At 35.3% G+C, this 26532-nt stretch overlaps 5 protein-coding genes and 1 non-coding gene across 8 annotated transcripts; 3 read left to right on the top strand and 3 right to left on the bottom strand.

Annotated features, from left to right (window-relative positions):
- Window positions 1–106: 106 nt before the first annotated feature.
- LOC101219070 (CBBY-like protein) lies at window positions 107–3460 on the bottom strand. Its single transcript, XM_004138021.3, has 8 exons — window positions 3052–3460; window positions 2719–2789; window positions 2392–2550; window positions 1969–2035; window positions 1664–1759; window positions 1328–1374; window positions 804–884; window positions 107–500 (listed from the first exon to the last, which is right to left on the bottom strand). Exons 1-8 carry the CDS (start codon window positions 3364–3366, stop codon window positions 377–379), a joined length of 960 nt encoding a protein of 319 aa, XP_004138069.1. The 5' UTR covers window positions 3367–3460; the 3' UTR covers window positions 107–376.
- A 737-nt stretch (window positions 3461–4197) lies between these two features.
- On the top strand, window positions 4198–7841 carry LOC101218839 (elongator complex protein 3). Its single transcript, XM_004138020.3, has 9 exons — window positions 4198–4726; window positions 5306–5375; window positions 5448–5620; window positions 5869–6043; window positions 6191–6357; window positions 6542–6761; window positions 6887–6991; window positions 7146–7298; window positions 7477–7841. The coding sequence occupies exons 1-9, from the start codon at window positions 4254–4256 to the stop codon at window positions 7633–7635; spliced, it is 1695 nt and encodes a 564-aa protein (XP_004138068.1). The 5' UTR covers window positions 4198–4253; the 3' UTR covers window positions 7636–7841.
- Window positions 7842–8575: 734 nt separating this feature from the next.
- Window positions 8576–11098, top strand: LOC101218601 (heme chaperone HemW). Its single transcript, XM_004138019.3, has 2 exons — window positions 8576–9508; window positions 9810–11098. The coding sequence occupies exons 1-2, from the start codon at window positions 8700–8702 to the stop codon at window positions 10435–10437; spliced, it is 1437 nt and encodes a 478-aa protein (XP_004138067.1). The 5' UTR covers window positions 8576–8699; the 3' UTR covers window positions 10438–11098.
- Window positions 11099–11321: 223 nt separating this feature from the next.
- LOC101218367 lies at window positions 11322–16854 on the bottom strand. Of its 2 annotated transcripts, none has more exons than XM_031890084.1 (9): window positions 16638–16854; window positions 15361–15386; window positions 13970–14054; window positions 13666–13875; window positions 12453–12575; window positions 12307–12364; window positions 12080–12208; window positions 11665–11753; window positions 11322–11584 (listed from the first exon to the last, which is right to left on the bottom strand). In XM_031890084.1, the coding sequence occupies exons 1-9, from the start codon at window positions 16743–16745 to the stop codon at window positions 11531–11533; spliced, it is 882 nt and encodes a 293-aa protein (XP_031745944.1). In that variant the 5' UTR covers window positions 16746–16854; the 3' UTR covers window positions 11322–11530. The 2 variants fall into 2 exon arrangements, with proteins under 2 accessions (XP_031745944.1, XP_004138066.1); XM_004138018.3 differs by having other exon boundaries at window positions 12080–12153; window positions 16638–16851.
- A 665-nt stretch (window positions 16855–17519) lies between these two features.
- On the top strand, window positions 17520–17591 carry TRNAE-UUC. Its single transcript has one exon. It is a non-coding gene; the product is annotated as a tRNA-Glu (tRNA).
- Window positions 17592–17802: 211 nt separating this feature from the next.
- Window positions 17803–25060, bottom strand: LOC101218127 (kelch domain-containing protein 4). Of its 2 annotated transcripts, none has more exons than XM_031880369.1 (20): window positions 24779–25060; window positions 24310–24396; window positions 24141–24209; window positions 23922–24054; window positions 23789–23835; window positions 23583–23669; window positions 23434–23495; window positions 23128–23170; window positions 22941–23021; window positions 22730–22846; window positions 22068–22173; window positions 20972–21038; window positions 20750–20792; window positions 20351–20599; window positions 20113–20274; window positions 19652–19783; window positions 19164–19310; window positions 18849–18935; window positions 18205–18273; window positions 17803–18117 (listed from the first exon to the last, which is right to left on the bottom strand). In XM_031880369.1, exons 1-20 carry the CDS (start codon window positions 24908–24910, stop codon window positions 18028–18030), a joined length of 2010 nt encoding a protein of 669 aa, XP_031736229.1. In that variant the 5' UTR covers window positions 24911–25060; the 3' UTR covers window positions 17803–18027. The 2 variants fall into 2 exon arrangements, with proteins under 2 accessions (XP_031736229.1, XP_004138065.1); XM_004138017.3 differs by having other exon boundaries at window positions 20351–20596; window positions 24779–25059.
- Window positions 25061–26532: the final 1472 nt, after the last annotated feature.

Genomic DNA, 26532 nt, shown 5'->3' with positions numbered 1-26532 from the left:
ATGCTAAGAATAAAAGAAAAAAGTTAACTAACCTATTGTATTGTTTAAAAACCACAAAATGTTTATTAGATAATTTAAACTTAGGAAATGGGAGAATAGAAGAATAGCAACATGAAGTATGAGAATTCAAATATAAGAAATTTGCTCTTGTATTGATTTACAAGAGCAAAACGAAATTTGCTCTTGTATTGATTTACAAGAGCAAAACGAAGGATATATCAACAAATTGACATACATATATGTAAGGTTTAAATACAAAGATTTAAGTCAAGAAGCATGACCTGACATCTCTATATTTTGAATTCATAAACGTCAAAAAGTGTGACGTTTGCTTGGTTTTTAGTACATGAAAATTATGCATTGGTGCTTGCAGGCTCTAGCTGACATACTGCTTCTCAAGAAGGCTTCCACAGAATGTCAAATCAAAACGCTCTTCTGGAGGGTCTCCAATGCAGTCAAATACAGCATCTGCATTTAGAAAATCTTCCTCAGCTGTGTACCTGAAACACGAATTAAGACGAAGATTTCACCTTAGAGAAGAAAAGAAAGTATATTTGTATGTGTTATAGAACCATATCTACGGTTATAAGGATATAGTAACAATAAAGGCGAACAACTGCTTATGATCTTGTGGAAGAAATGAATAGGATACCATTCTAAAACAAAACAAGTATTTAGCTTTACCTGAGATACTTTACAAATGTGCAAAATATTTGATACCTGAACTCGCAAAAACAATATATTCCAATAAACTAAGCCATAGAGGTGTTTACTATATGTATAGTGTTGGACGAGAAACTCACCCACTCTTTGTTACTATGCACTTCATTCCAGCAGCTTTGGCAGCTGCAAGACCAATGGCACTGTCCTCCACCACAACACAACTACAAAAATAGCAAGTGCGTTAACTTTCTGTCACATGAATGCCATTAGTACAAAGACTAAGTCATGAAGAAAAAAAGAACCCTTAAGAACATCAACATGATTTAGTTAGTTCATTATGACTAAGCTTAGAAAATGAGGCAATTTTCAAGTGATTCTATCAAACAGTCAATCATACGAGCCTATGAAAACATTAAGGTTTCGTTTGATACCCATTAGATTTTTAAAATTAAACATATAAATACAACTTCCATTTGTAGATTTCTTTGTTTTGTTATTCATTTTTTAGAATTTCAAGCCAAATTTAGAAAACTAAAAAGAATATTTTTTAAAAAATTATTCTTGTAAAGAAGTTATAAATTTTTTTTTTAAATTATAAATAAAAAACTAAATGGTTATTAAATCGAACCTATATATATTCTTATTTCTAGGTATCACGACGTACCTTGAAGGATCAACACCAAGGGTGTTGGCTGCTAAAATATAGATAGCCTGCAATGAAGAAAGACAAGTTAGTTTTAACAAAGCACTAACTTCTCTTTATGTTAAAGATTAGTTGGTCAACACTTTTAGTAAATCTAAAGTAGATGGATGTTAGAACATATTTCCACCGATGACCGCGTGAAAGAGTAAAGCAAAAAGTAGTTCTCCATTTTAACAAGTACGGATAAACTAATCACTTCAACAAAGAAAAAACTAAAATCAAGGGAAATTTCATTGCTCTCTAGATATCTTGATATTAGCAATCAAAAATAGAGACTTTAGAGAGATAGAATCATACTGGATCAGGCTTCTTTCGAGGCACTACATCTCCTGCAAATATCTTGATTTGCTCAGCTCGTTGCGATCCCAGTAGAAACGATACTATCGCAGAGACCTACAATTGAATGGATGAAGTTCAGCTGGTACAATCATAAGCAGATGAAGAAACGATATTTCAATTAATCTAGTAATAACAAAAAACGGATAGTTTTTTTGCAGTGAGTACAATTTGATAGAAGCAAAACAATTGAACAACAATATAGTAGGAATCATGAAGATTACAAATACAGGCTACTAATCTTATAAGAACCTGGTAGTGCATACCGCCTTCTCGTTGGAAGTGCTACAAACGGCAACTTTCACTCCTTTTCCTAATGCCTGATCAATTAGCCTACATGATTTAAATACAACTATCTCAATAACATAGAAAAGTCCTTGTGCATGTACTCACTTAAAAATTACCAATCACACATATGGCCGTGGCGAATTTTCCAAGGGATAAAAATGAGAAGTTTAATTGCTTTGTGTAGATTAGTTAAAGCAGAGCAATCTGAGGACTATGCCAATGAGAACACAGAACAGTACCATACTAACTACCAAGTAAACCAAATAGCAGAGGGCTAAAACTGTCTTGGAATTTTTCATAAAATATTTTAATGTCTTTTCATCATGGTTATGCATTTTCTAATTGCCGCATTATTGCAATGAGCATCAAGGTCAAGGGAGTTAGAGAGGTAACAAACTAACTTTGCAACACCAGGTCGAAGCGGTAGTAATTGCTTCTCAATAAGGGCCATGAACAAATCTGTCTTTCGTTTGTGGAGTCCAGCAATGAATGCCTTTCTTTCATCTTCATCCTTGGGAGCCTTTTCTGGCCATCCAACTTTATTGAAGTACGCTGTCATCCTACAACAGTCAAATATCATAGAATCATTGTCAACATTATCCTCCAAGAACTTCAACGAGAAAAAATAACCTTATTCCGATGCCGAGCTCTTACTTTGAGTGCAAATGAACTTAAATCATCAAGATCTCACAGCTGATCAAATTTATGAGACCAAAAAAGTCAATTACCTTTCCTTTCCACCACCAATTTTGAGTAACTCACCATACAAATCTACATCCCAAGTAACGCCCAATTCTTTCTGTGAAATCGTTTCAATTACAGTATCGTTAGATTGGGTTAACCAGAAATCAAAACTAGTCTAAACCCATGTTGCTTGATTCTCCAGATTCAACCAATTGAAACAGAAAACAAAATTAATCATCTAAATGCCATTCAGTTCATTGAAGTTCATACCATGACCAAGTACTAAAAATAGCCCTACATTACCGTAAACTAAATCAATAATCATAGACAGAGACATAGACAAACAAAAAAGGAAATAGTGAAGAAAAGAGTAAAACCTCTTCAAAAGTTTCATTGAAGGAAATCCGATGGCCATCCTTTTCAGTATCGACAAGAACCCCATCGCAATCAAAAAGAAGAGCAGACGGAAGAATAGAAGAAGCCTGACAAGTGATCCCATTAGAAGCATTCTTAGCGTCTGTTGGCCGGATTCTCGATGTTGGATACAAACTTAGGCTTTTACCCAAGAGAGAAGTAGAGAAACTTCTGTTATGGGGTTTGAAATAAGCGACGGTGGTGGCAGTATGGGGAAGACAAGGCGTTGTAGAACCGGAAATGGAGGGCGAGGAGAGGGAGAGTGTTGTGGACGCCATTGGAATCCAGTCTCCTTCTTCTTGTGAATTACTCAAGTGGGAATTCAGTTGAGGATTTTAACGGCTTTTGTGACTGAGCTTATCCGCGGGAGCACCACAGATTTGTGTGTTTGTTGGGTGGGCCGTTGCATGGGCTGCGCGCCACCAAGATCTTCCTCTACACGACGTCGTTTATACGGATTAAAACATTGCATTAAAGGATCTACTTTACCTTCTATTTCACTCTTATAATTTCCTATCTTATGTTACAATTATTTGGATAGAAGTGATTACCTGAGAAGTGTTTATTTTATATGTAAAGTATAATCTACACCACAAATATAAAACATCACGATATAATAGTAAATAAATGGTCGAATTAACAATTAGATCTTTTTAACGGATAAAATATGTTTGAAGAAACATTTCCATCTTCTCATGTTTTTAAATTTCTTTTGTTTTTTTATTCAAATAGTTGTAATATTTTGGTCAAACAAAACTATAAATTGTAGAAACATTTTTTAAAATAATAAAATAAATTAAAATATTTACAGATTATAGCAAAATTTTAAATTTTATCAATGATAGAAACTAATACATTTATATCAATGTTAGTGATAGAAATATATTCGTATCTAAGAGTGATAGATTTTGACAATTTTATTATATTGGATCAAATTTACTATTTTCAACGATTATCACAAATATAACGATGGAAATGGGAATCAAATTGTTACTAAGTCTAAAAAGGGAAAGATTTATGCTTTAAATGTATGGATAAGGGTATTTGCGTCTTTTGAATGGGTAAAGGGTTTAATATTTTAATGTTGTAAATGTTAAAACTCCTAAATTATTTTGGTGCCTAAGAAAGAAAGGTTAGTGTTACGGAGAAGGTTTTTTCTGTTCTCATGGCGACTGCGATGGTGGCGGAACCAAATCGGAAACTGCCTCGGCCGGGCCGGGGCGGCTTCGAAGGCCATGGATTTTCCGAGGAAGAAGCTCGAGTTCGTGCTATTGCTGAGATTGTCAACTCCATGGTCGACCTTTCGCGTAAAGGGCAAAACGTCGATCTGAACGCTCTCAAATCCGCCGCCTGCCGGAAGTATGGCCTTGCACGAGCACCAAAGCTCGTTGAAATGATCGCAGCACTTCCGGAATCGGACCGCGAGACCCTACTACCGAAGCTTCGAGCCAAGCCGGTTCGAACAGCCTCCGGTATCGCAGTCGTGGCCGTGATGTCTAAGCCGCATCGTTGCCCTCATATTGCTACGACGGGGAATATTTGTGTGTACTGCCCCGGAGGACCTGATTCAGACTTTGAGTACAGTACTCAATCTTACACTGGATATGAGCCTACAAGCATGCGTGCAATTCGTGCAAGGTTGGTTGCAAGCTTAACTTGTAACTTCTAAGATTTTGTATTATGTTCTTTTTTGAGTTTCTAATTTTTTGCTTGGAGTATTCTTCATATCTTTTTTACTATGTTATTGGATGTATTACATATCAATGTGGAGGAAAGAACGATTGTAGAGGAGAGTATTTGAGAATTTTGGATGAGAATTTTACCAATTTATAAGGATATGGGCCAAGTATTGTTCTTTTTGGCCAAGAGATTAGTAAATTTCCAAATTCACATTTAAAGGAATACTTTCAAAACCAATGGGGGTGAAGAAAATGAACGCAAGTAACTGGAAACTGCCTGTCCTGGGAAATTAACATAACGGGAGTGGCAACCTTCCATGTAAACAAAATTACCCAGGCTTTTAATAAGAGTCTTATGGTTTAGAAGATTTGTTATCCTCGGCAGTATGTTTGGTTGACTAAATATAAGAATTATCTTTAGAGTTTTTACTACAATTATTGTTGCCTTTGTTCTATTTTTCAGTTCTTAATGATATGGAGCTGCTTTGCATACGTTTTGATATCTTTTTCATCTGTACTGCTTCCGCCTTGATTGTAGATACAACCCATATGTCCAGGCTAGAAGCAGGATAGATCAGTTGAAGCGTTTGGGTCACAGTGTTGATAAGGTTCCTTTTTCTTCTCTATAAACTTTTTCTGCAGCATAGTAAATTATCATTTAATTTTCTGTTTACTTTCAGGTTGAGTTCATCTTAATGGGTGGGACTTTCATGTCGCTTCCAGCTGATTATCGTGATTACTTTATAAGGAATCTTCATGATGCTTTGTCAGGGCATACCTCTGCCAATGTTGAAGAGGCAGTTGCCTACTCAGAGCATGGTGCAGTTAAATGCATAGGCATGACGATAGAAACGTGAGTTTTTCCTCCAATATTTGAGTTGTGAACTCCAGATTTCTTCATCTCTGTATTCTGCCAGTTGAAACTGCTTCGAACTTTATCTTTGTGAAGTCTTCATTGAGTATGTTTTTACTGTAATTTAGATCACAGATGATAAGAGTCCTACTGTCGACTCTTGCTGTATTTGTTATAACATCCTGACTATGTGTTTGTTTAATTAATGAAAATATGGTTTCATTGTTTCTTTCGTTTTGCTCAACCAGGAGGCCTGATTATTGTCTTGGTCCTCACTTGAGACAAATGCTTTCTTATGGTTGTACACGACTAGAGATTGGAGTTCAAAGTACATATGAGGATGTGGCTCGAGACACTAATAGAGGGCATACTGTAGCTGCCGTGGCTGATTGCTTTTGCTTGGCAAAGGATGCTGGTTTCAAGGTTTGTATATATGGATTTGCAAAGAATGAAGTTAAGTCATAATTAAATCATTTGCTAGCTAACTTAGATCTGTGGCAGGTGAAGGATTTGACCTTATTGCTCAGGTGACATGATCTTCTCTTAGTAGGCTTTATTCTTTTCTTGTAGGTTGTAGCACACATGATGCCTGACCTTCCAAATGTTGGGGTTGAGAGAGACATGGAGAGTTTTCGCGAGTTCTTTGAAAACCCTTCATTTAGAGCAGATGGGCTCAAAATATATCCAACACTCGTAATCCGTGGAACTGGGCTCTATGAACTGTGGAAAACTGGCAGGCAAGTAGCTCATCATAAAACATGTTATCTTCTCAACCTTGATTTGAAATGTTTGAGTTGTGATCCGTGCCTTCTATAAATTAAATGTTCATGCTCCCAATTAATTTTTTCTTTTGGGGTGAAAGTAGTGATACTGATAACTAATAACCATTGCAGATCGTCATTAATGTTTGTTCATATGCAGGTATAGAAACTATCCCCCAGAGCAACTTGTTGATATTGTGGCAAGAATCCTGGCTATGGTACCACCCTGGACCCGAGTTTATAGAGTACAACGGGATATCCCAATGCCTTTGGTAACTTCTGGCGTAGAGAAAGGAAATCTTCGAGAGTTAGCTCTAGCTCGGATGGATGATTTGGGCTTAAAATGCCGTGATGTTAGGACTCGTGAAGCTGGAATTCAGGTTACTGAACAAATCTATTCGTATCTTTGTTCTTTATTCACTTGTTCATATGCTATGCCCAATTCAAACCTAGTGCTTTACTAAACGTGAAGGATTTTAAAAGTTTTCCCATCTTGTGACTTCAGGACATTCACCATAAGATTAAACCCGATGAAGTTGAGCTTGTTCGTCGTGATTATATGGCAAATGAAGGCTGGGAAACGTTTCTGTCCTATGAAGATGTTCGCCAGGTATCTTCTTCCCCCACCCCAGACCCTCAGTTTTTCATGCAAGTACAAGGTCAAGGCTAATGCTGTGTTTTAATAATGGTGCATGGCTATAGCCGGCATTGTTAGCTCATATGTACTAAACCATGAATTTCTTTCTGTGTTTTACTTTCTGCAGGACATTCTTGTTGGTTTGCTTCGGTTGAGAAGATGTGGTCGTAACACCACTTGTCCCGAACTCCTAGGGAAGTGTTCCATTGTTCGTGAACTCCATGTGTATGGAACTGCTGTTCCAGTTCATGGACGTGATACAGAGAAGCTACAACACCAGGTACTATAGCTATTTACAAACCTATCTGATCATTCAAATGATTTCTTTTCGAAGCAGCTATTACAAAGCACTGGGATTATTAGTGATGTTCATGTTAAAGTGCTTTCTGCATCCATCATTTACTAACTCCATAAAAGTTCCATGCAAAATAATTGAAGTGTTCTTGATTTTCACACAGGGTTATGGTACGCTTTTGATGGAGGAAGCAGAGCGGATAGCTCGTCATGAGCATCGATCAAAGAAGATTGCTGTTATATCAGGCGTTGGGACCCGCCATTACTATAGAAAATTAGGCTATGAACTTGAAGGGCCTTACATGGTGAAAAACCTTGAGTGACGAGTTTGAATTATATTATGAATCAATTTTGTTACGATGGTATTATTAGTTAAATGCTATGTTGTATGCTTCATTTTCCTTTTATTGTCCACCCTCCAGAAGTGTTCTCCCCTTCATTTTTGGTTGTAGATATTTTCACAAAGTTCTTCTGTTTAGATTGGCTTTGCAATATCAATATGGAAACTCAAAAGTGGAGTTTCTCTCTCTCTCTTTCTCTCAAGTTAAAAATTGATACAATTGTCAATGTGTTTTATTCAGAGCTTAATAAAAATTTAAGCCTTAATTAAGCCATCCTCCAAGAAATTTAGGGGCTTATTTGGTAGGTAAGTTAATATGGAAATATTTGTTTATAGTAAAATTTTATTTCTTATAATAAAATGTTTGATTTTTAATAATATACTTTGAAAATATTTATAAATAGTCATATATTACCATCTATCTATCTATCTAGATTATTATCCTATCCAAACTACTATCACAGTTCATCTAATATTCTAATGTAATTTTTAAATATTTTAGTACATTTTACTATATTTAAAAAATAATTTTAGTTTATTATATAATAAATATTCTAATAAAGATAAATTAATTTAATCTACCAAATTAAATGAAATATAATGTTTTATAGAACGTTTATAAAAGTAGAAAAGAGAAGTATAATTATAAAAATCATGTTACACATATTTTGAATCGTAAGAATTAATAAATATTTTGAATTGCAAGAATTAATAAATTTAAAAACAGATAGTTATCTAATATATCAAATTACTTGTCATATTATACGGAAAAAAATGTGTTTTTGGATTATTTTTTTCTAAATTGTTTTTTGTTTAATTACTGATATACTCAACAAGTAATACTTTGCTATATTTGAGAATATCTTGCATGAATGATCGCTTAAAAAATCTATCTTCAAATATAAACTAAAAACCAAAATAAACAAATAAAAAGGGTGGCTGTTCAGTGTTCAGATATTTATATGAATCCATATTATGTCTTGTTCCCTATAAAATTCCGTCAGTTGATTCAAATATCCGCAACGCTCTCCCCTCTTCTTCGCTGCCATGAAACTTCATCACCTCATTCCAAAATCAACCCTTCTTCCCATTTTCTTCACCCTATCAAGCAGAAAACCCAATCTGCCTGAAGTAGCATCTCTGTGCACCATGCCCAATTTCTGTGCACATATCACGCCAGCTGTTCGAGAAAATGCCTCAACCAAAACGCCCACTACTACCATCCCTCCTGCATCAGCCTACATCCACCTCCCTTTTTGTCGAAAGCGCTGCCACTACTGTGACTTCCCCATTGTCGCTTTGGGATCTTCTTCCAGCCAAACTGACGACGACCCTCGAATTCAGCACTATGTAGAGTTACTTTGTCGTGAAATTAATGCTACGAAGTCAGAATTCCAAACCAACCAGCCACTCGAAACTGTCTTCTTTGGAGGTGGTACCCCTTCTTTAGTGCCGCCCAGGCTTGTTTCGGTGATTTTAGATGTGTTGCGAACGAAATTCGGGTTGGCTAAGGATGCTGAAATCTCTATTGAAATGGACCCGGGGACTTTTGATGCTAAGAAAATGGAGGGTTTGATGAAGTTGGATGTGAACAGAGTGTCTTTGGGTGTTCAGGCATTTCAGGAAGAGTTACTCAAGGCTTGTGGAAGGGCTCATGGAGTTGATGAAGTTTATGAGGCTATTGAGATTATCAAGTTTTGTGGGCCTAAAAACTGGAGTATGGATCTCATTTCTTCTCTACCTCACCAGACAGCTTCAATGTGGGAAGAGAGCTTACGCCTCACCATTGAAGCACAACCAACTCATGTTTCAGTATATGATTTGCAAGTTGAAGAAGACACAAAATTTGGGATATTGTAAGTAGTAGCGTTGGTTATGAATGGTTTTGAATGAGTTTAAATACTACTTTAGTCCTCATTTTGGTTTCTATGTTTTCAACTTTAGTTCATTCGGGTCGCTGTGCTTCATCTTTAGTTCACTCTAGCATTAAAACTTTTTAAAATGGACCATTTTAGTCCCTTTATTTTCATTTTTAAAGGATCGAAGTAGTCACTTTGAAGAGCATAGGGATCAAAACGAACAAAAGTTGAAAATACAGAGGGACCAAATTAGTATTTAGACCTATAGATTGCTACTAATTTGAACAGGCGTGTGCAGGTACAAGCCAGGGGAATTTCCATTGCCTTCTGACACAGATTCAGCTGGATTCTACAGAATGGCTTCAAGAGCACTTGCCGAGGGAGGTTATAGCCATTATGAGATCAGTAGTTACTGTAAGAGTTCGTTCGAGTGCAAGCACAATTCTACTTACTGGAAGAACAATCCCTTCTATGGTTTTGGTTTAGGGGCAGCTAGTTATCTCGGCGGATTGAGGTTCTCAAGGCCACGGAAGTTGAAGGAATACACAAATTATGTACAGAACTTAGAGAAGGGGCTGGTGGATTGCCGTGGAAATAATGATGTTGATGTCAAAGACATGGCTATGGATGTCGTGATGCTCTCTCTCAGAACTTCCTCAGGCCTTGATTTGCAATCATTTGGAAAAGTATATGATGGTCGTCTTGTCCATGAACTTTGTAGGGCCTATGAACCTTACATCAAAAGTGGTCATGTGGTTTGCTTAGATGAGCAGAGGAGAGCTCTTACAGTTGATGAATGCGATGGCTTGTTATTGAGGAAAGAAGATAATTTTACAAGGCTGCGGCACATTCGACTTAGTGATCCAGATGGGTTTTTATTATCAAATGAATTGATCTCTCTTGCATTTCGAGTCATATCTCCCTGAAGGTTAAATTCCAATCTGGTTTGATTGGCCTTTCCTGATACCAAATCTTGTGTTCCATTTCACATTTCTGTTACTTCGCCTGTAAAGAAGACTAAAATATTGCCGACTTTTTAAGACAGTATAGGATCATGCATCTGGCAATGAGAACCATGCTGATTAATCCGAAATAATTGTTCTGATTAGAAAGTTATGCTAATCACATACCATAGAAAGGATTCTCTTCATGGGAGTTGCAGTGAAGTATGACTAAACCAGCAAGCTAAATAAGACAATGACGGATGAACTTCTAATCAGGTTAGCAGTTGGGCCGAGATCACTGTTTTCTGAAAACTGATTCATGGAAGAGGTGAGCTATTACGTTTCAAAGCTGGAATTAATTTGTAGTCAAATTATGAAAAGGCACGAAATCTTGAAAACAAGACTGACCGAGCATAACCTTTAATGGAGTGAAAGGTCAATTCGAAAAAGGGAAAGATGGATTTGCATACTTTTAAGGCCCCTTTCGTGACTGACCTAGCACGGCTTGTAAGAAACTCACATTTCTTCAAGGAAAGGTGTGGTTATTGAGAGGGAAAAAGAAAATTTGTTTTCCAGACTAATAAGTCTCAAAACTTGTCTAAATATATGCGCGTGGCTGATAAAACTGGTTTATCCTGCTCTAGATTGTATGGTGCCTTTGACATTCACAGTCGTTGCTAACGTGCATCGAAGAATATTAAATACAAACACAGCATGCACATTGGCAATCAATCTCTAGTATCCACTATCTTTTAATTATCTTTATTATAGAAAAAGGAGAAGAAAAATTTTAATAGAACCGACACAAATTAGATAGCAGTTACCTCCATAATCATCTTAATAACTAGATAGATGATGCTAAAGAATGATGCAAATGATCGGGAAAAAACTTAATCAGTATAAGGCAAGATATATCCAATTTACATTTAGATGATGCCTGGCTAAAGGACATTTGGCTATGATATACTACCCTCGGACATAAACAAAGTCCCAGAAGTTGACGAGATTAAAAATGTAATAATGTAGTTTTCATAGGAACGGGGGAAAAGGTGCTACCAGTTACAAGGGTTTGTTTTTACGTCCAGCTTTTGAGATTCGTTTCAGCACTTCGATTCCATTTCTTGATTCTCTGTAAAAGACGCTCATAAAAGGGGTTATGAATCAAGGCATAATCTTATTTGGATGAGGCTACAAGGTAAAATAGAGTACCTGCGGTGTAAATAGACAATGACATAGAAAATTGGTAGCAGCATCAAAATCAATATTGAAGATGCCATGTAAAATATGCCTGGTTGCCTCTGCAGATATAAAATAGTTTAATAAGAAACATAGAATGGAACTCCAAACAAGTAAGAAGAATAATTATACGGTTCCAAAAAAAAGAAAAGAAACTTTTATACGAAATGATAAACAATTCCCTTCTTTCTCTTTTTTTCGTTAGTTCTTCCTTTCTTTTTTGAAAAAAAAAATAATAAAATAAAATTGGAAGGCTCCAATACCATGTCATTCCACAAGGGAGTAACATGTTTTAAAGTAGGAAACAAAATATTTTTTTACAAGCAGAAAACCAGCTTGACGTATTAATTGTAAGTATTCAGCAATTGGCTTATGTTTAAAGGCTCACCGCTGCTCCTCTTGAAAATGGCTTTTGTTTTCCAGTGCAAGAATGAGCTCCACAGAATTGGTGAAGAAACAACTCTACGGAGTATCTCAGACATTAAATTAAAAAAATATGAGCAATTCCATGAGGAACCTTTGAAAAAGAACGGTTATTATAAGTAAAAAGGAAAAAGGAGAAGGACTTGGTGTGTGTGTGTGTGTGTGGGTGGGTGGGTAGGGGAAGAAGCTTACCATGAAGACGGTTTGCTGATGGTCCCTCGTTAATTGGAAAACAGCTATCAGCAAGACTCTGTTAAAGAACTTGTAGAAATGAACGATGGGATTACACAAAACAGAAGGCAAGAAATTAGCAAGCATTTTGTGTACCACTAAGCAACCTCACATAAATGCTTGTTCCTAGCAGCAGCTGCAGGCTTGCATTTAGATTTACGAGACTTGATATCCATTTTTAGGTCACAATGTAATGCCCCACATAAATCAGCCAAGCACTTCCCGTGGCTCTGCATTTACTAATAGCAGTTAAACAATGGCAATCAAACGCAAAAGCAAGGAAATAAAGTACACAAACTGAGTTCAGAAAAATGCATAGAAGTTGCTTGAGTAGAATAATCCAAGCTAGAAAAACCTGGCAACCCCTTGTGAAAATGGGAGCCAATCTACATGCAAAGCCACTCTCTTAAACTATTAGTTTCTACATGTATACGGATCGTGTAAATTCTCGTGTCTAAGAATCATCAGATGTAGGAAGGACATAAGACAAATATCTTAAGAAAAGAAACGTAGAGCCATGAATATAAACACTAATATTCGGAGTTATTGGACTTCGTTCTTCACATCATTTCATGTTGCTTCAAGGATGAAAGAAAGTTGCTTCAAATTATGCTTCATGTAGCAATTTCCAGGAAGCCGTGGTTTCAGAGACGTTCCCAAGTTATTTAAGGTGAGAAGGATGGGTATAGAAGAGGTTGACCATATCATGACTTTCTTGGTTTGAGAGAAATTTCTATGTATGGCGGTAGAGATGGATGGGTAAAGGTGAGATTGTAAATAGCCTGACTTTCTCGGCTTCTACATGGGAACTGGGGTTACTTTGACTGAGATTTCAGTGTAACTACTCTACAATCCTGACACAAAACAATAAGAACGACCCTTTGTAAATTTCTTGAGTTTCTTCAGAAAATATGCGATCCTCTCCTTTTCTGCATTCCTCTCTTGCTAGTGTTCTCTTTCCTGATTAGTTAGTTTTTAGCCTTTAGGATTACTGCAATAAAAATTTTCTTTTATTGTTCACTGATTTTCAAATACTTGAGCAAAACACTGATGAAAGTAAACCTTCTTATTTGATTATTAGAGGAAGCAGAAGGAAAACACATGTTAGTGAATAGCCAAATGCTACACTGCCTCTGCCTGCTATAACATGAAATCCAAGTAAATATAGATGATGCTATGGAAAAGCTTTGTATTATGAAATGGCCAATTCCAAATAACAGCATGTACTAAGACATGACCCAAAAACGATAACCATGTTATATAGTAACTTTAAAGAATAAAATATAACTATGAACAATGATTATAACATGAAGAACATACAACATTCAGAAGATTGCTGTGTCTGTTGTCAAAATGCTTATCGAGAAATTTTTCAGCACGAAAGCTTTTACGACAGTATCCACACTGCCAATGATTTATATCAAGATGAATCTTGTGCTGTTCCTGATCTCTGAAGAGATCATTGTTCGGATGAAGCCTACACTGGGTGGAAACCTCATAATTTTCTTTCTCCATAAACGGCAGTAAATGCTGCAGTAGAAACAACAGAATATCAATTAGCGAGTCTGTCTCAAATGATGGAGTCTATAATCTTTAAGTAGCAAAAAAAAAGTTTAGTCCGTACCTCCTCAATAATATTCCAGGCTGTCCTGCTTCTTTCTCTGGAACAATGAACCTCGTCAACATGCTCTTCGTTTTGCTCAAGAGGTCTACATAAACAAATTTAAATAAAGATGCCAGCAGTGTCAAATAGTAGGTTTGAAATATACGACACACAAGGCAACAGCTTCTTGCTCGCCTTCGATCAGAGACACACAAAAGATATTGCCTAAATAAGATGCATTGGTTAGAGAGATAGAGAGAGAAGTAAAGTTGTAAATAAATAGAATGTGGAATAAATTACAACCAAAGTTGAAATACAAAATTAGGCAATAACACATCTTTTTTGGAATCGCATCAATTGCCACTGCAAATATAATTGTTGGAAAAGGGAGGAGATTTGAGGAATATAGTTTATATTTTCAAAATTGACTTGAAAAAAGCGTACATTTCACGGATTGGGAGTTCCAACTAGCCGCGATGGATAAAGGGAATGTGAAGGTAAATGGATAATGTGATGACGATATGTATTTCAGACACTGAATTTTCAATATTTCTCCGCAGCTCCAAGGGGAGAAAGCTCTTTCTCCTTGTTTATACAAATAAGAAATATTCTTAGCAGCTAGATCAGCCCATAGATGCAAAAGGAATTGTTGGAAAGTTTTTGTGCTGGTTAGGGGAGAATTCTCAAAACCCATCTTCATTTGTCTGGCCTTGTGATCATTTTCATTGGGACAACAAAGTTTTTACGGAAATTTATGCTTCAAGTAACAAAGTTGTTTGAGATAGCTTCAGGATTAGATCAATCCAGAAGAGTTTTCTGTGAAATACCAACATTCTAACGGAGAAATAAAAACTAGAAGTAACCGACATGATAGTACTCAAGTGACCTACCTAATGTATTCTTGGTACTGAGAAAGCTGTACAAGCGGACAAATTTATGGAGATTGAAAAATAATGGGAAGAATGAAGACAGGATGAATTTGGTTAGGCTTCATCTTCAATATAGCTAATGGTGTTGATTATCTAAGGCTTCTTGCAATTACACTATTTCTGTATTAGTTCAAATTATGGTGCTTATCCTTCTTTTTTTTTTTTTTTTTTAAATCGTAGAGCATATTTATAAGCTTGAAATAGAGGAGTTATGTTTTTGTAGTGTCTTTCCACCAAATAAATGAGATTTTTTTCTCTTTTTTTTCATAAGAAACAGAGATATATATATACACGTATCTTCCTTAGTATGTGTGTGGTTGCATCTTCTTTAGTGAACTGATATAAAGACGATACAATATATCAAACGAATCAAATAACTAGCAATTAATCAATACTCCCATGTATCAGATAACTTTAGGTTTTCACTAAGCTATAACTTGAGAGAGGGAGAGAGAGTACACTGTGATGGGAGAAAAGAGCTACCTCAAAGTCGCAGATTGCTCCTCGTCCTAAAATGAATGAAAAAGACCAAGGTAAGAAAGAATGCTCAGACATGTGTGTAGCAACAAAAATTCACAAAGCAAACAAATATAAGGAGCAATGAGGGATTGACAATGAGAAAGAAACATCAGGGAAAACTGGCAGCATCCCTATCTTAAGTATTACCATAGTTCCATCACAAGCAGATCACAGTAAACAGAAGTCTTAACTGTTTTTTTTTTATGGTCTAAGTGGCAGTTAATTTGTCTAGCTCATAGGTGAGTGCGGACCAAGCTTAATATCACTTCACATGATGACTGGTGAGGCATGCTCCTGAGGAACAGAAGAATTTGGTTTTGACTTGAAGGTTCTTTTATATGATCGTTCTTTTTTTCTTCTCAAGAGTGCACGGATGGAAAACCTGGGAAAAGGGATTTCCTTCAGCATTGTTAAGTGAGTGATTCTTCTTGTAAAGATCTGAAAATTGAAAGGACCTCTTGGGTTTTGGGAATCCTGAGTTGAATTGAAACATGTAAGATAGTTTCTCTCTATTTTGTATCAGTTGAATTGCATCTAAAAGGCCTTCCTCCGTGTTTATCTCTTTTTTTCTCCTTACACTTTTGTAGCTTATTACTGATTGATTCGTGGAGTTGATTAATTAGTATGCTGAATGGTTATGCTGATATTACTGACAATTTTGTTATCCGATTGAAATAACTCTAACCGTGTAAAAGATTTATCAAATAACCAGATAGAGTACATCCAGGGAATGACCGAATGACAGAGTAGGTAGGAAAAGCTGTGTTTACTCAATATTTTTCAGTTGCGAAATTTTCCTCGCAAGGCTTATACCGCTAATGAAATTAAAAGACACTAACGTTCAAATAACAATAAGACATAATAGACATAATAAACATAAGAATCTCAAAAACCAACGTTCAACAAGAACACCCACCCAGTTGTCTCAACCAGGTTGGAACACCTTTAGCACTATCAGCATATCCCAATACAAATATACAAAATACAACTAATGAAGGACTACAATACCATATTGAAAAATAACAATGAAAAAATGTTCATTATCCCAGACAATAAAAATTACAATTGATCGAGACTATACCAAATTCAGAAAGCAAAATCCACGACTAGAAATGGATTAGGAAAAAAGAAAAAAACCCATTTGATCGTAGTAGGAAACAAACCAAAACTAGCCATGGTTTATGCATCAAGATCAACCTATACGATTAGGAATCTATGATAAGAGAAGACATATTGGGTACCTGATTGTTGTGTGAAGGAGGTAAAGAGAAAGCAAAATGAACAACTTCTTGAAGAGAAAGTAAAAGTGAAAGAAGAATTATGGTGCTTGCTGTTACTTTCTTCTTCATTGCACTGCTGATTTCCAAGCTTCGAAACCTGTCACTGTGGCCCGATTGGGGTTTTGGAGATTCGAATTCTAGCCGCGAATTATACCAACTTTTGCCTCTCTAATCACCTACGCGTGGCGCCGAAAATAACATCAAATCTAATTATTAACAATAATTTTTAACTATTTCGTTTTTAAATATTAAGTTTATAAATACCTTTTCTTTTTTACCTCTAAATTTTCAAATTAATTATACATTTTCTATTGATATTTTCAAAAATCAGACTAAGTTTAAAAAATTGCAATAGAATATTTTTTACAAAATATATATATATGATAATAATAAATTGTTTTGTTTCTTAAAATTTGACTAAGAAATCAATTTTTTTATCCAAACTAGTTTATTAAAAGTATAATAAAATAAATTTAAGAGGAATTAAACTTTCATTATCAAATTAGTTTAAGAATTGTTTGATTATTGTTTTGTTTTTTTATATTTTTTTAGAGAAGTTGTACAAAATGACAAAATAAGACCTTCTCGCAAAATCAATTGTAATGAATTTTTGTCGTGTTTTTTTATTATTATTGAAAAGAAAAACCCTTTTTTTACCTTACAAAATCATACACATAGACTTCTTTAAAAGTTTTAAGATCAATAGTCTGTATTTTAGAAATTAAAATATAGTTTAAAAAATGTTATAATATAATATAGCCTATCATTTATTATCAAATGTAAAACATCTAATTTAAATAAATATATATCAAAAAGAAACTAATCGTTTCTCCTTCATATAATTCCGTTGTCGTCCAGCGGTTAGGATATCTGGCTTTCACCCAGGAGACCCGGGTTCGATTCCCGGCAACGGAAATGTTTTTTCGTCTAATTTTGGCCAATAGGCTTTTTGGATGGAAAGTATAAAATAGTTTCATCCACATAAATTGTAATTTATATGATTTTCATTTCTTTTCTTTTTTTCGAGAAATTTTACCGATTTTTTAAAATCTCAATTAACTAAATTATGTATCATGAAGTCAAACGGGAATCAAATAAATTATTGATTTTAGAGAGAGGTTAAATCATATCTCCATAGAACAAACTTTAATGAATGAAAAAGAATTCGACTCAATAATAAATAAGCATTGTGATTGTGATTAACTAACAAAATTTCTCTCCCCCTTTATCTACACACTCATCATTCATTTGCAAGTTGCAGTTACATGATTATAAGATCAATGATTGTCCCTAAGGTAACAGAACTTTCAATACTTTGCAAAATTAAATAATAATAATATAACAGCCTTTTTTACTTATTTTTCTTCTTGCCTCTTTTTCTCGAACTGGTTTCAGGAGCTTCTGCCTCTTCTGCTTTCTGCTCTGCCTCCAAAATGGCAAGCTTATTCAAAGGAACAAGGAAAGTGTAAGAATAAGAGCATTTTGAATACTATAATTGTGGCTCTGAAGCAAGTTAAATATAACTTACCTCATCAAGGATGGGTTTAAGCTCCCTGTAACGAGATTCAGCAAGATCGAAACCATCTTTCCGAAGTTCCTATATCAAGACATGAAGGACATTAATACTCTTCAGCCATACACAAAGATGAGAAAGGATGAGAAAATTGGATTTTGGACCTGTTTTGTTGATAAAATATTTTCCTTTGAACCCTAGCTTCTATTAACCCTATCAGCAAAATGATCCCTCTTTCCTTTATGAAAATCATTATGTAAAACCAAGGCTTAGTTTCATTTAGCTTGAGGCAAAGCGTTCCCATTCATTCATATAGTGATCTGGCTCATTATTCGGTGTTGAGGATCCCGTGTTCGAAAAAACAAGGAAACTCACAAGTGCACCTAATGTTTTAACATCCTAATTAAACTGGGTGATGTACACTAAATAATTTCACAGATCACTTTACATAACTTATTTCTTAGTCTGCCAAGAAGAATTTTGTACAATGGTTCAAAATGGAACCAACAGAACCGTATGGTTTTCTTTGATGAGATAAGAAATTTACAGCAGAGAGGAAATCTATTCAACAAAACCGAGCACAAAAGTTGCTAATTACCGGAAGAACAAAAAGAAGCAAGAGTAGAATCATCATTTTAGATGCAAAAGAAATTCCATACCTTTCCAGTATGTTGCGTATGCTCATGTGCCGCCATTTGCCAGTACAGATTTGTACGTTTATAGAACTCCCTTAGAGATTCTCCAGGCTATAATAAGATATGGTCGAGACATACCAATGATGGAGTGAGACAAAGGAACTTAACTGAGCATATAATTCAAAAACTAAAGGATTGTTATTATAGAAATTGAAGCCAAAACCATTTGATATTTGTTATATTTTAGAATATCAAATTTAAAAAGGAAAATTGCAAAAAACTCCCTAGTTCGTCAACCACATTATATATACTATAATGATTATAGATTATAAATGCTACCATAGGAGTTCTTTGTGAATCTGAAAGCCCAAGGTTAGCTCTGATTTGTTCAATCCTTGCCCGCTTCTCCTTCCTACGAAGATTCCTGCCCTCACCCTTGATTAAAGCTACAGCATCTCCTACTTTTCGCGACCCATCATTGCCAGCCTACAAAAATAAATAAGATCAAATGAAGAATGGTCAATGAGAATACAGCTCTTGACAGAATTGTATCATTTGGTTCCATTTTCCATGCAAAAGCCCATTAGCCACTTTGCTTGATTCTTGAAAAACAGCTATCTCCATAACATATACATTCTTGTTTGCCAAAACAAGAAGACAAAACAATGTCCCATGCAAATGAACCAAGAATAGAAGCAGAGTAATGGGATTAGCATGATAAATGGATATTTTAAGAGGTGAGAGACAAAACAAGGGGTGTTTTATTTTGCAACCAGAAATTAGTAATTGCAATAATCAATAAATAAGGAATTTAGGATCCAGTGCACCTCAAAATCCTCCTCATCACTATCCCCATCACTTTCATTGCTTCCTTCAGAATTATCATCATTCTCACTCTCATCTTCATCATCTTCCTCATCTTCATCCTCTGAGGCTTCTACCCATTCAGATTCCGTGGCCTTCATCAGAAACAAGTGGCAAAGTAAGAAAAGTATAATGTAAAGATATAGGCGATTTACAAATTTAAGCATATCAAATAAATACAATTATGGTTTGTCCAAATAGGGGCTGGGGATGATCTTCATCTTACAACCTTGAGTTTACTTTCAAATATGAAGAGAAGACTCAAAAAATTATGGGACCTACGGGTTGCAAGGGGAAACATAATAAACAAAACAAAGAGTAGCAAATGATCACAGGATGATGACATTTAACCTAGCAATCAACAAGTCACTTATAAAACAGGAAAGAACGATTCCTATTTTTTGTTGTTAAAAAAATAGCATACCGGTATAATGCACTTCCATTCATCAAGTTTACTGAGATTGAGAGCATACAAGTCATCAAGGGTGATTTCTTGATCTTTAATCTCCATCATACCCCCATATATGTACAATGTATCTCTTCCAACAACCACGCAGGAGTTAATACGTCCACAGGGCTTAATCACCTATAAAGAAAGTCCCAAGCTAAATCTTAATGCATGAAAGAAAGAAAAATAATAAATGAACTCCAGTGCAATGTACCTCGGGCAAAACAGCATTTTTGTTTGAACTAGATTCTTGTTGTTTTTTGCCAGAACTTGTTTCCAATCCACCATTGTTAATGGACACAGATGAAGATATGTGATGAGATATTTCATCAATGTCAGTTTCCATGCTGCATGATTCATCCATGACTGGTGTTTCAGTTTTGCCAACGTCAACAACCTCCTCATTTATATTATCATCAAACGCAACCTCATTGTCCTTTTGGTCAGAAATTTTTTTAATCTGCTAAAGAAATCAAACCATCAACAATATATAGTATAAATGACAAATTCATTAAACATCCAATCTTTAGAAAGGTCAAATGTGTTCAAAGAAAGTTATTTTGCTTTTAAAAGAGTCTAGAAACAGATAGCTAGAAACTTATCAAGGTATTACCTTTGCCTTTATCGACTTTTCCTTCCGTAACTCTAGAGGATACCTACCCACAAGAAAAAAAAAACATCTACCAATTAGCAGAGTAATGATTTTACACCATGTGTTATAATACTGATCATACAAAACTCAAACTTCACTTCAACGAGGCATGGGAAATTAGAGAATATGCACCCCCCCCCCCCCCCCCCCCCACGTGCACATGAAATAATAATTTGCCCTTACCATCGATGGTTGTCTATTTGAAATGCATAGAGTTCATTCAAGAATAGACTCATCATGGCATCACCGCCTGCATTTAGGATTAAATACATTGGTGAAAAAAAATAAGAAAACCAACCCAATAAGAACCACAAATATAACACACACACCAAAAGAAAAAAGAAGTAGAACTTCCTCCCTAAAAAAGGAAGTCAGACAAATAAAAGAAACATAGCTGCAGACAAATAATTCATGACAAGTACAAATTTTAACTTAACTCCAAACTATGATAAAATACGTTTGTCCCTGCTGACCATGGGGTATTATGAGGCCTGGATTAGCAGTGACCTCTTAATCTACTTCAATTATATCAAGATAAGACTAGGAAAACCACTTTTTTCGTTGATGAGAAAACTAGGAGACCTACTTAATCAATCTCCAATTGTCAACTTATCATGATCATGTCCCTTTCGGTAATAAAGTCAAACTTCTTGATTTCGAGGATCTTTTGTAATTATCCTTTATGCTTGATTTTATAAGGTTGGATCCCCTTTCATAGAGAGGGTCCCTTATTTTTTCGTGGGCTTAGGTTTTTTGTGCGTCCGTGGATTCTTTCATTTTTCTCAATGAGAGATGTTTTCTCTATATAAAAAGAATACAGACAAGCTTCTTTTTTCCTCATAGGAGTTTAGTTTCCCGGGTCACAATTTCTATTTTAAATAAAATAACCATTTTCATTGAGAAGTAAGAAATCAAAGTCCAAAGAGAAACATGAAAACAAACAAGGGGCCAAAGCTCCCAAGGATCTCTCTCCACTCCCCTAAACACCCTATTGTTCCTCTCACCCCACAATTTGACCCATAAGCCATAACACCGCACACACACTGGCAAGCCAAAGAAACTGGCCTTTCTCCCTATAAGATGGAATGAGGAGGAACTCCTCGATCATAGCACTGACATTAGAGTTAATGTGTCCTTTCCACAAGTCTTCAGGTTTTTCAACCCCCCCCCCCCACACACACACACAAAAAGGGGCTCATATCAACAAATATTGAATTATTAGCAAAGAGGGTCTACAGTAGTGCATTCCACTCATACTTCGTAGCATGTAAGTACTTGCCTTCAACTTCCATGTCCACCACTCCCCCAAATAGCAAGGCCCGCCTCTTATGAACACACATGGAGAACCCTGCACGAGGCCCAGGTGGCATCCCACCTTTTTTTACCTATAAAAGAAAATGTAGAAAATTGCATCAGAACAAGTTAGTGCTAGATACATGATCCGAAAAGGAAATACACAACAAAGAGCGATCAGTTGCTCTTTTCTTTTCTAAGATTTATTCCAAAAAGATCTCAAGTACTCAGACAAGTTAAAAAATCTTAATCATTATTCAATATCAGTTAAGCAAATAAAACTTGGTCCTCCTCTTTCTGATGGAAAACACATGGCACCTATATCATATATGAGGATTCGTCATAAACCCAACCCAACCCAAAGGCATTTTTTGTGCGTTAGATTGAGAAGATATTAGTACTATTTTACACATGCACTTTCTTTTCTGTGAGAGAACCAGTTTTGACACTCAACTTAAAAGCGTAAAGACTTCAAACATCATAGGGTAAATATTAAAATTAGAGAGACAGAATCTTATACAATATAGTTCTGATGGCCCTTTTTTTCCTTCTTGAAAGTTTAGAATTTAGAAAGGAGACGAGGATGATGTGAAGAGTGGAACACAGTGAATGGACAAGTAAAGCTTGAAATCAGGACTGAGTATACACCTTATTCCATTGCCAAGTCCTTGGATCAAGGGACCACATGTCTGCATGCACTACTCCTCTTTCAGAAGTGCCCTTATCAGATTGAATTTCTTTAAAATAGCCACCATACAAGAAAACCTGTAATTCAAATAAACACTTAAGATGGTACAGCAAAAAACTCGTGTCTGTAATGTTGTAACCAGAATGGTTAGATGCTGCATGATCAACCAACCTCATCTTGGTGAACAAAAAATTGAAAACCACTTCGAGGACTAGGCCACATTGCACCAGGACTGGGCTTTACTTCTTGCCACTAATAGAACTTTTTGTCAGTATTCATCATTGAGCCAGATCAAGAGAATAATTAGACGATGCTATCTTGAAGAGGGAGAGGATTTTTTTATAAGAATTAGTTTCACCTTGTACTGGTCCAGATCAAATACATACATATCGTTATAGTATCTGCAAAATCATATTTGAGAAAAGCTTTAGTGAGCAGAATGAAATCAAGATTCTTGTCAACGGAATATCTTCACAGTTGTAGGAAATACATAGAACCATGTGGAGGGAGAAAAATGGCAGAAAGAATACATAAGGTAAGTTTGACCCGAGTAGAGATACCAAATGTACCTTCAATCTTAATACCAGTATACAGACACACACACACCCAGTACGAATGTTTTTCTTAAAAGATAATTCATATGATTAATATAGAATCCACCAACCTCACTTCTCTTAAAGTGTCATAGAAGCCACCAAAAACAATAATTTTGTGCTTGTATAAGACCTGAAACACAATCAAGAAAAATGTTGTGCAAATAGAAAAAGATATAACCTCAGCAGATATTAAAGAAGCATGGCATCCAACAATTACCATCCGATGACCAGAGCGTGGACTGGGACAACCTTTTAAATTTAATTGTTCCCATTGATTTGTTTTCAGGTCCAGCACCCAGAAATCCTATAGGTTTGTGTAAGGCACCAAATCAAATATTAGTATTGGAAGCCAACAGGTTGCTGCTTAGTTAATAATAAATAGCATGCACTTGCAAAAACTAAAATAAGGAATGAAAATTTCACCTTGTAGTGATGAAACCTCTCTTGGTTAGGAGATGTAAACTCTCCACCTGATAGCCGAAAAAAAAGCAGTCAGCATAGTGCATGTTAAATATTAGAGATGCGTCTTTGCATTCAACCAAAACTATTCACTTACCAAAAATATAGAGATAATTCTTCCAAGCAACAGCTTGATGAGCACTACGAGGAGGCGGGCTATTGGGACTTGAAATTACTTTCCACTCTAGTTTCTCAACGTCGTAACGATACAGATCACCATAGACATATGTCTGTGCCAACTCAAGTTAATGAACTGCAGGTGTAAGACCTGATTAACTACTTCAAATAGACACATAGAAAATTGTCCTGATCTTACCTTGGTACCATTGTAGAATTCACCCCCATAAAGGATCAACTCTGTTTCTTTTAAGGGATTGATAGTCAACTACACAGTTTTTCCAATAAATTACAGTTATTGATTTCACCATAAGTGTGAAACACAACAGTTAGAAATTAACTTGATAGTCCATACGTAAGAAATGTACCGAACAATTGGACCGAGGAGATGGCGCAGGGACATTCTCCTCAACGTGAACTTCCTTTTTCTTCGCTTCCTCCTTTTGTATACTCAACTGCCAGAATTCAAATGGGCAAAAAAAACTCACATTACCAAGTTTTAATCACAAAAGGCAGATCATGGACCCGGAAAGTTAGTTGGAATAAACATGACTCTCAGAGGTACCCTTTTCAAAATACCCGTTTCTTTTCATCTTTCTTCCTTGCTTGGACATCTAAAGTGAATACATCAAAAATCCCAATTCTCAAAACTAACTCTTGAATGAAGGAATCTATAACAGTCACAAAACAAACTAAAATAAAGAGCATAAGAGTGAACTAATATGAATTCCATAAAGAGCTGAAAGCATTAGTATATAAATATTGATCTGCTTCATTTGTACTCGCAACTCAGATACTAATAACGAATTAAAAATTGTAAAGAATGAAGAAACATACGAGGATTGCGTCAATGTCATCCTCGGGAGAGAGCTTCTTACTCTCCCTACGAGCTCTCTTTTCCTCGGCCTTGGCTGTTTTTTTCTCAGTCTTCTCTTTTCCCTTCCCGGGTTTCTTCGTCTTCTTCCCCATATGAATTGCAACTCTCTGCTTGCTGATTCGCCTTTCGGGCTTCCGCTACAATTGCAAATTACAGTCGAATGCAAGCGAATGGTTTCCACCTCCAACCACGAGTCCTACACACTGGAACTTTGATGCGGCGCCGCGCCTTACCAACGAGACCGTATTGAATCAAATTGGTTCTCCTTTTAGAGTACGGTGTCGTTTTGCATAGTAACTGTTTGTTGAGCGTTAAGTTAACCGATGATAACTTTAAACCTTCAACTAATACTTCATAAATATAAAGCTTATATTTTCGTTGATGTATCCATTTGAATGGTTTCTTACATTTTTTTTTTATAAACATTGTACATTACTATAATTTTTAATTTTTAAATTTTTAAATTTTTATAGACAAATAAATTCAAAATTTCTTTAAAAATGGTATGGTAGTTCTGATTGTTCGTTTATTTTATTTTAGAAGGTTTACACGTATAAATTGGATGGATTGACTATTCACATATAGGTAAAAATAGTTTTCGTTTTAAATAAACAACTGCTGATACAAATATTTTGAATGGTATCGATAACAAGTGAGATAGTTGTAAATTTAGTAATTAGACTTCGAATAATTAAGTATATAGCAACATTTTAAAATTTTTATCAATATAGCAAAATTTGTCAAATTCTATCATCGATAAACCATATTACAAATATTGGTCTATTACCGTAGACCATTCAAGACTACGAACAATACAAGTTTATCAACGATAATTTTACTATATTTACAATTTTTAAAAAATATTGTCAGGTAGTTCATTATTTATTATTCCTAAAACCACCCTCAATTACAATTATTCTTAACTTCTTATTAAGATAGCGCATTAGTCATAGGGTATTGATTTCAAGCCCATTTATTTGTTTATATGGCCCATTGTATCATCTGGCCCATGTTGAACATGTTTGATTCATGTGTTATCATCTGGCCCATGGGTGTGTGTATTTTTGCAAAGAGTTTTTCATACTCCTTTTCTATGTATATGATCATTGTATTCATTATCAAATATAATAAAATCAAAGATTTTCCATTGCAATTTGATTTCTCCCCTTCTCTTTCATTTTAAACTTTATCACGGTATCAAATATTTCCATCTCCCAATGAATAACATCCTCACCACCAAAAATACCCAAGATCATTTTCCTCCTTTTTTGTTCGTCCTTCTTCGAACGGTTTAGGTCATCAAGTTCGTAATGGCTACTCCTTCCTCTTCCACTTTAGACTTTATCGCAACCGACGAATGATGGTAGGGTGTGAGTGACAGTCACAATGAACACAGTGGTGGATAGTGACTTTTAATATTTACAACACTACGTAAACCTAAAACATAGATAACCTCATCAACAATATTTTATTTTTTGTTAAAATATTAAGCTTAAAAAATTATTCCAATTCAAGTTAGGTCGTTTTAAAATGTAAAAATATTATAGTACAATCCACTTTGTACTATCAAAATGCAAGTAATAATTAATTGTGATTAGTATATTAATAAACTAATCCTTCAAAATGATGACAATAAGTTATAGAAGAAGCTTGAATCTTGGAATGTAAGAATTATTTTTTATGATGATGATTAGAAAGACGATTATTGATTAAT

The sequence above is a fragment of the Cucumis sativus genome, chromosome 1 (assembly GCF_000004075.3).
Source record: "Cucumis sativus cultivar 9930 chromosome 1, Cucumber_9930_V3, whole genome shotgun sequence".
Lineage (NCBI taxonomy): Eukaryota > Viridiplantae > Streptophyta > Magnoliopsida > Cucurbitales > Cucurbitaceae > Cucumis > Cucumis sativus.
Note: the sequence above shows the minus strand (reverse complement) of the source record. Positions and strands in the feature narration are given on the sequence as shown.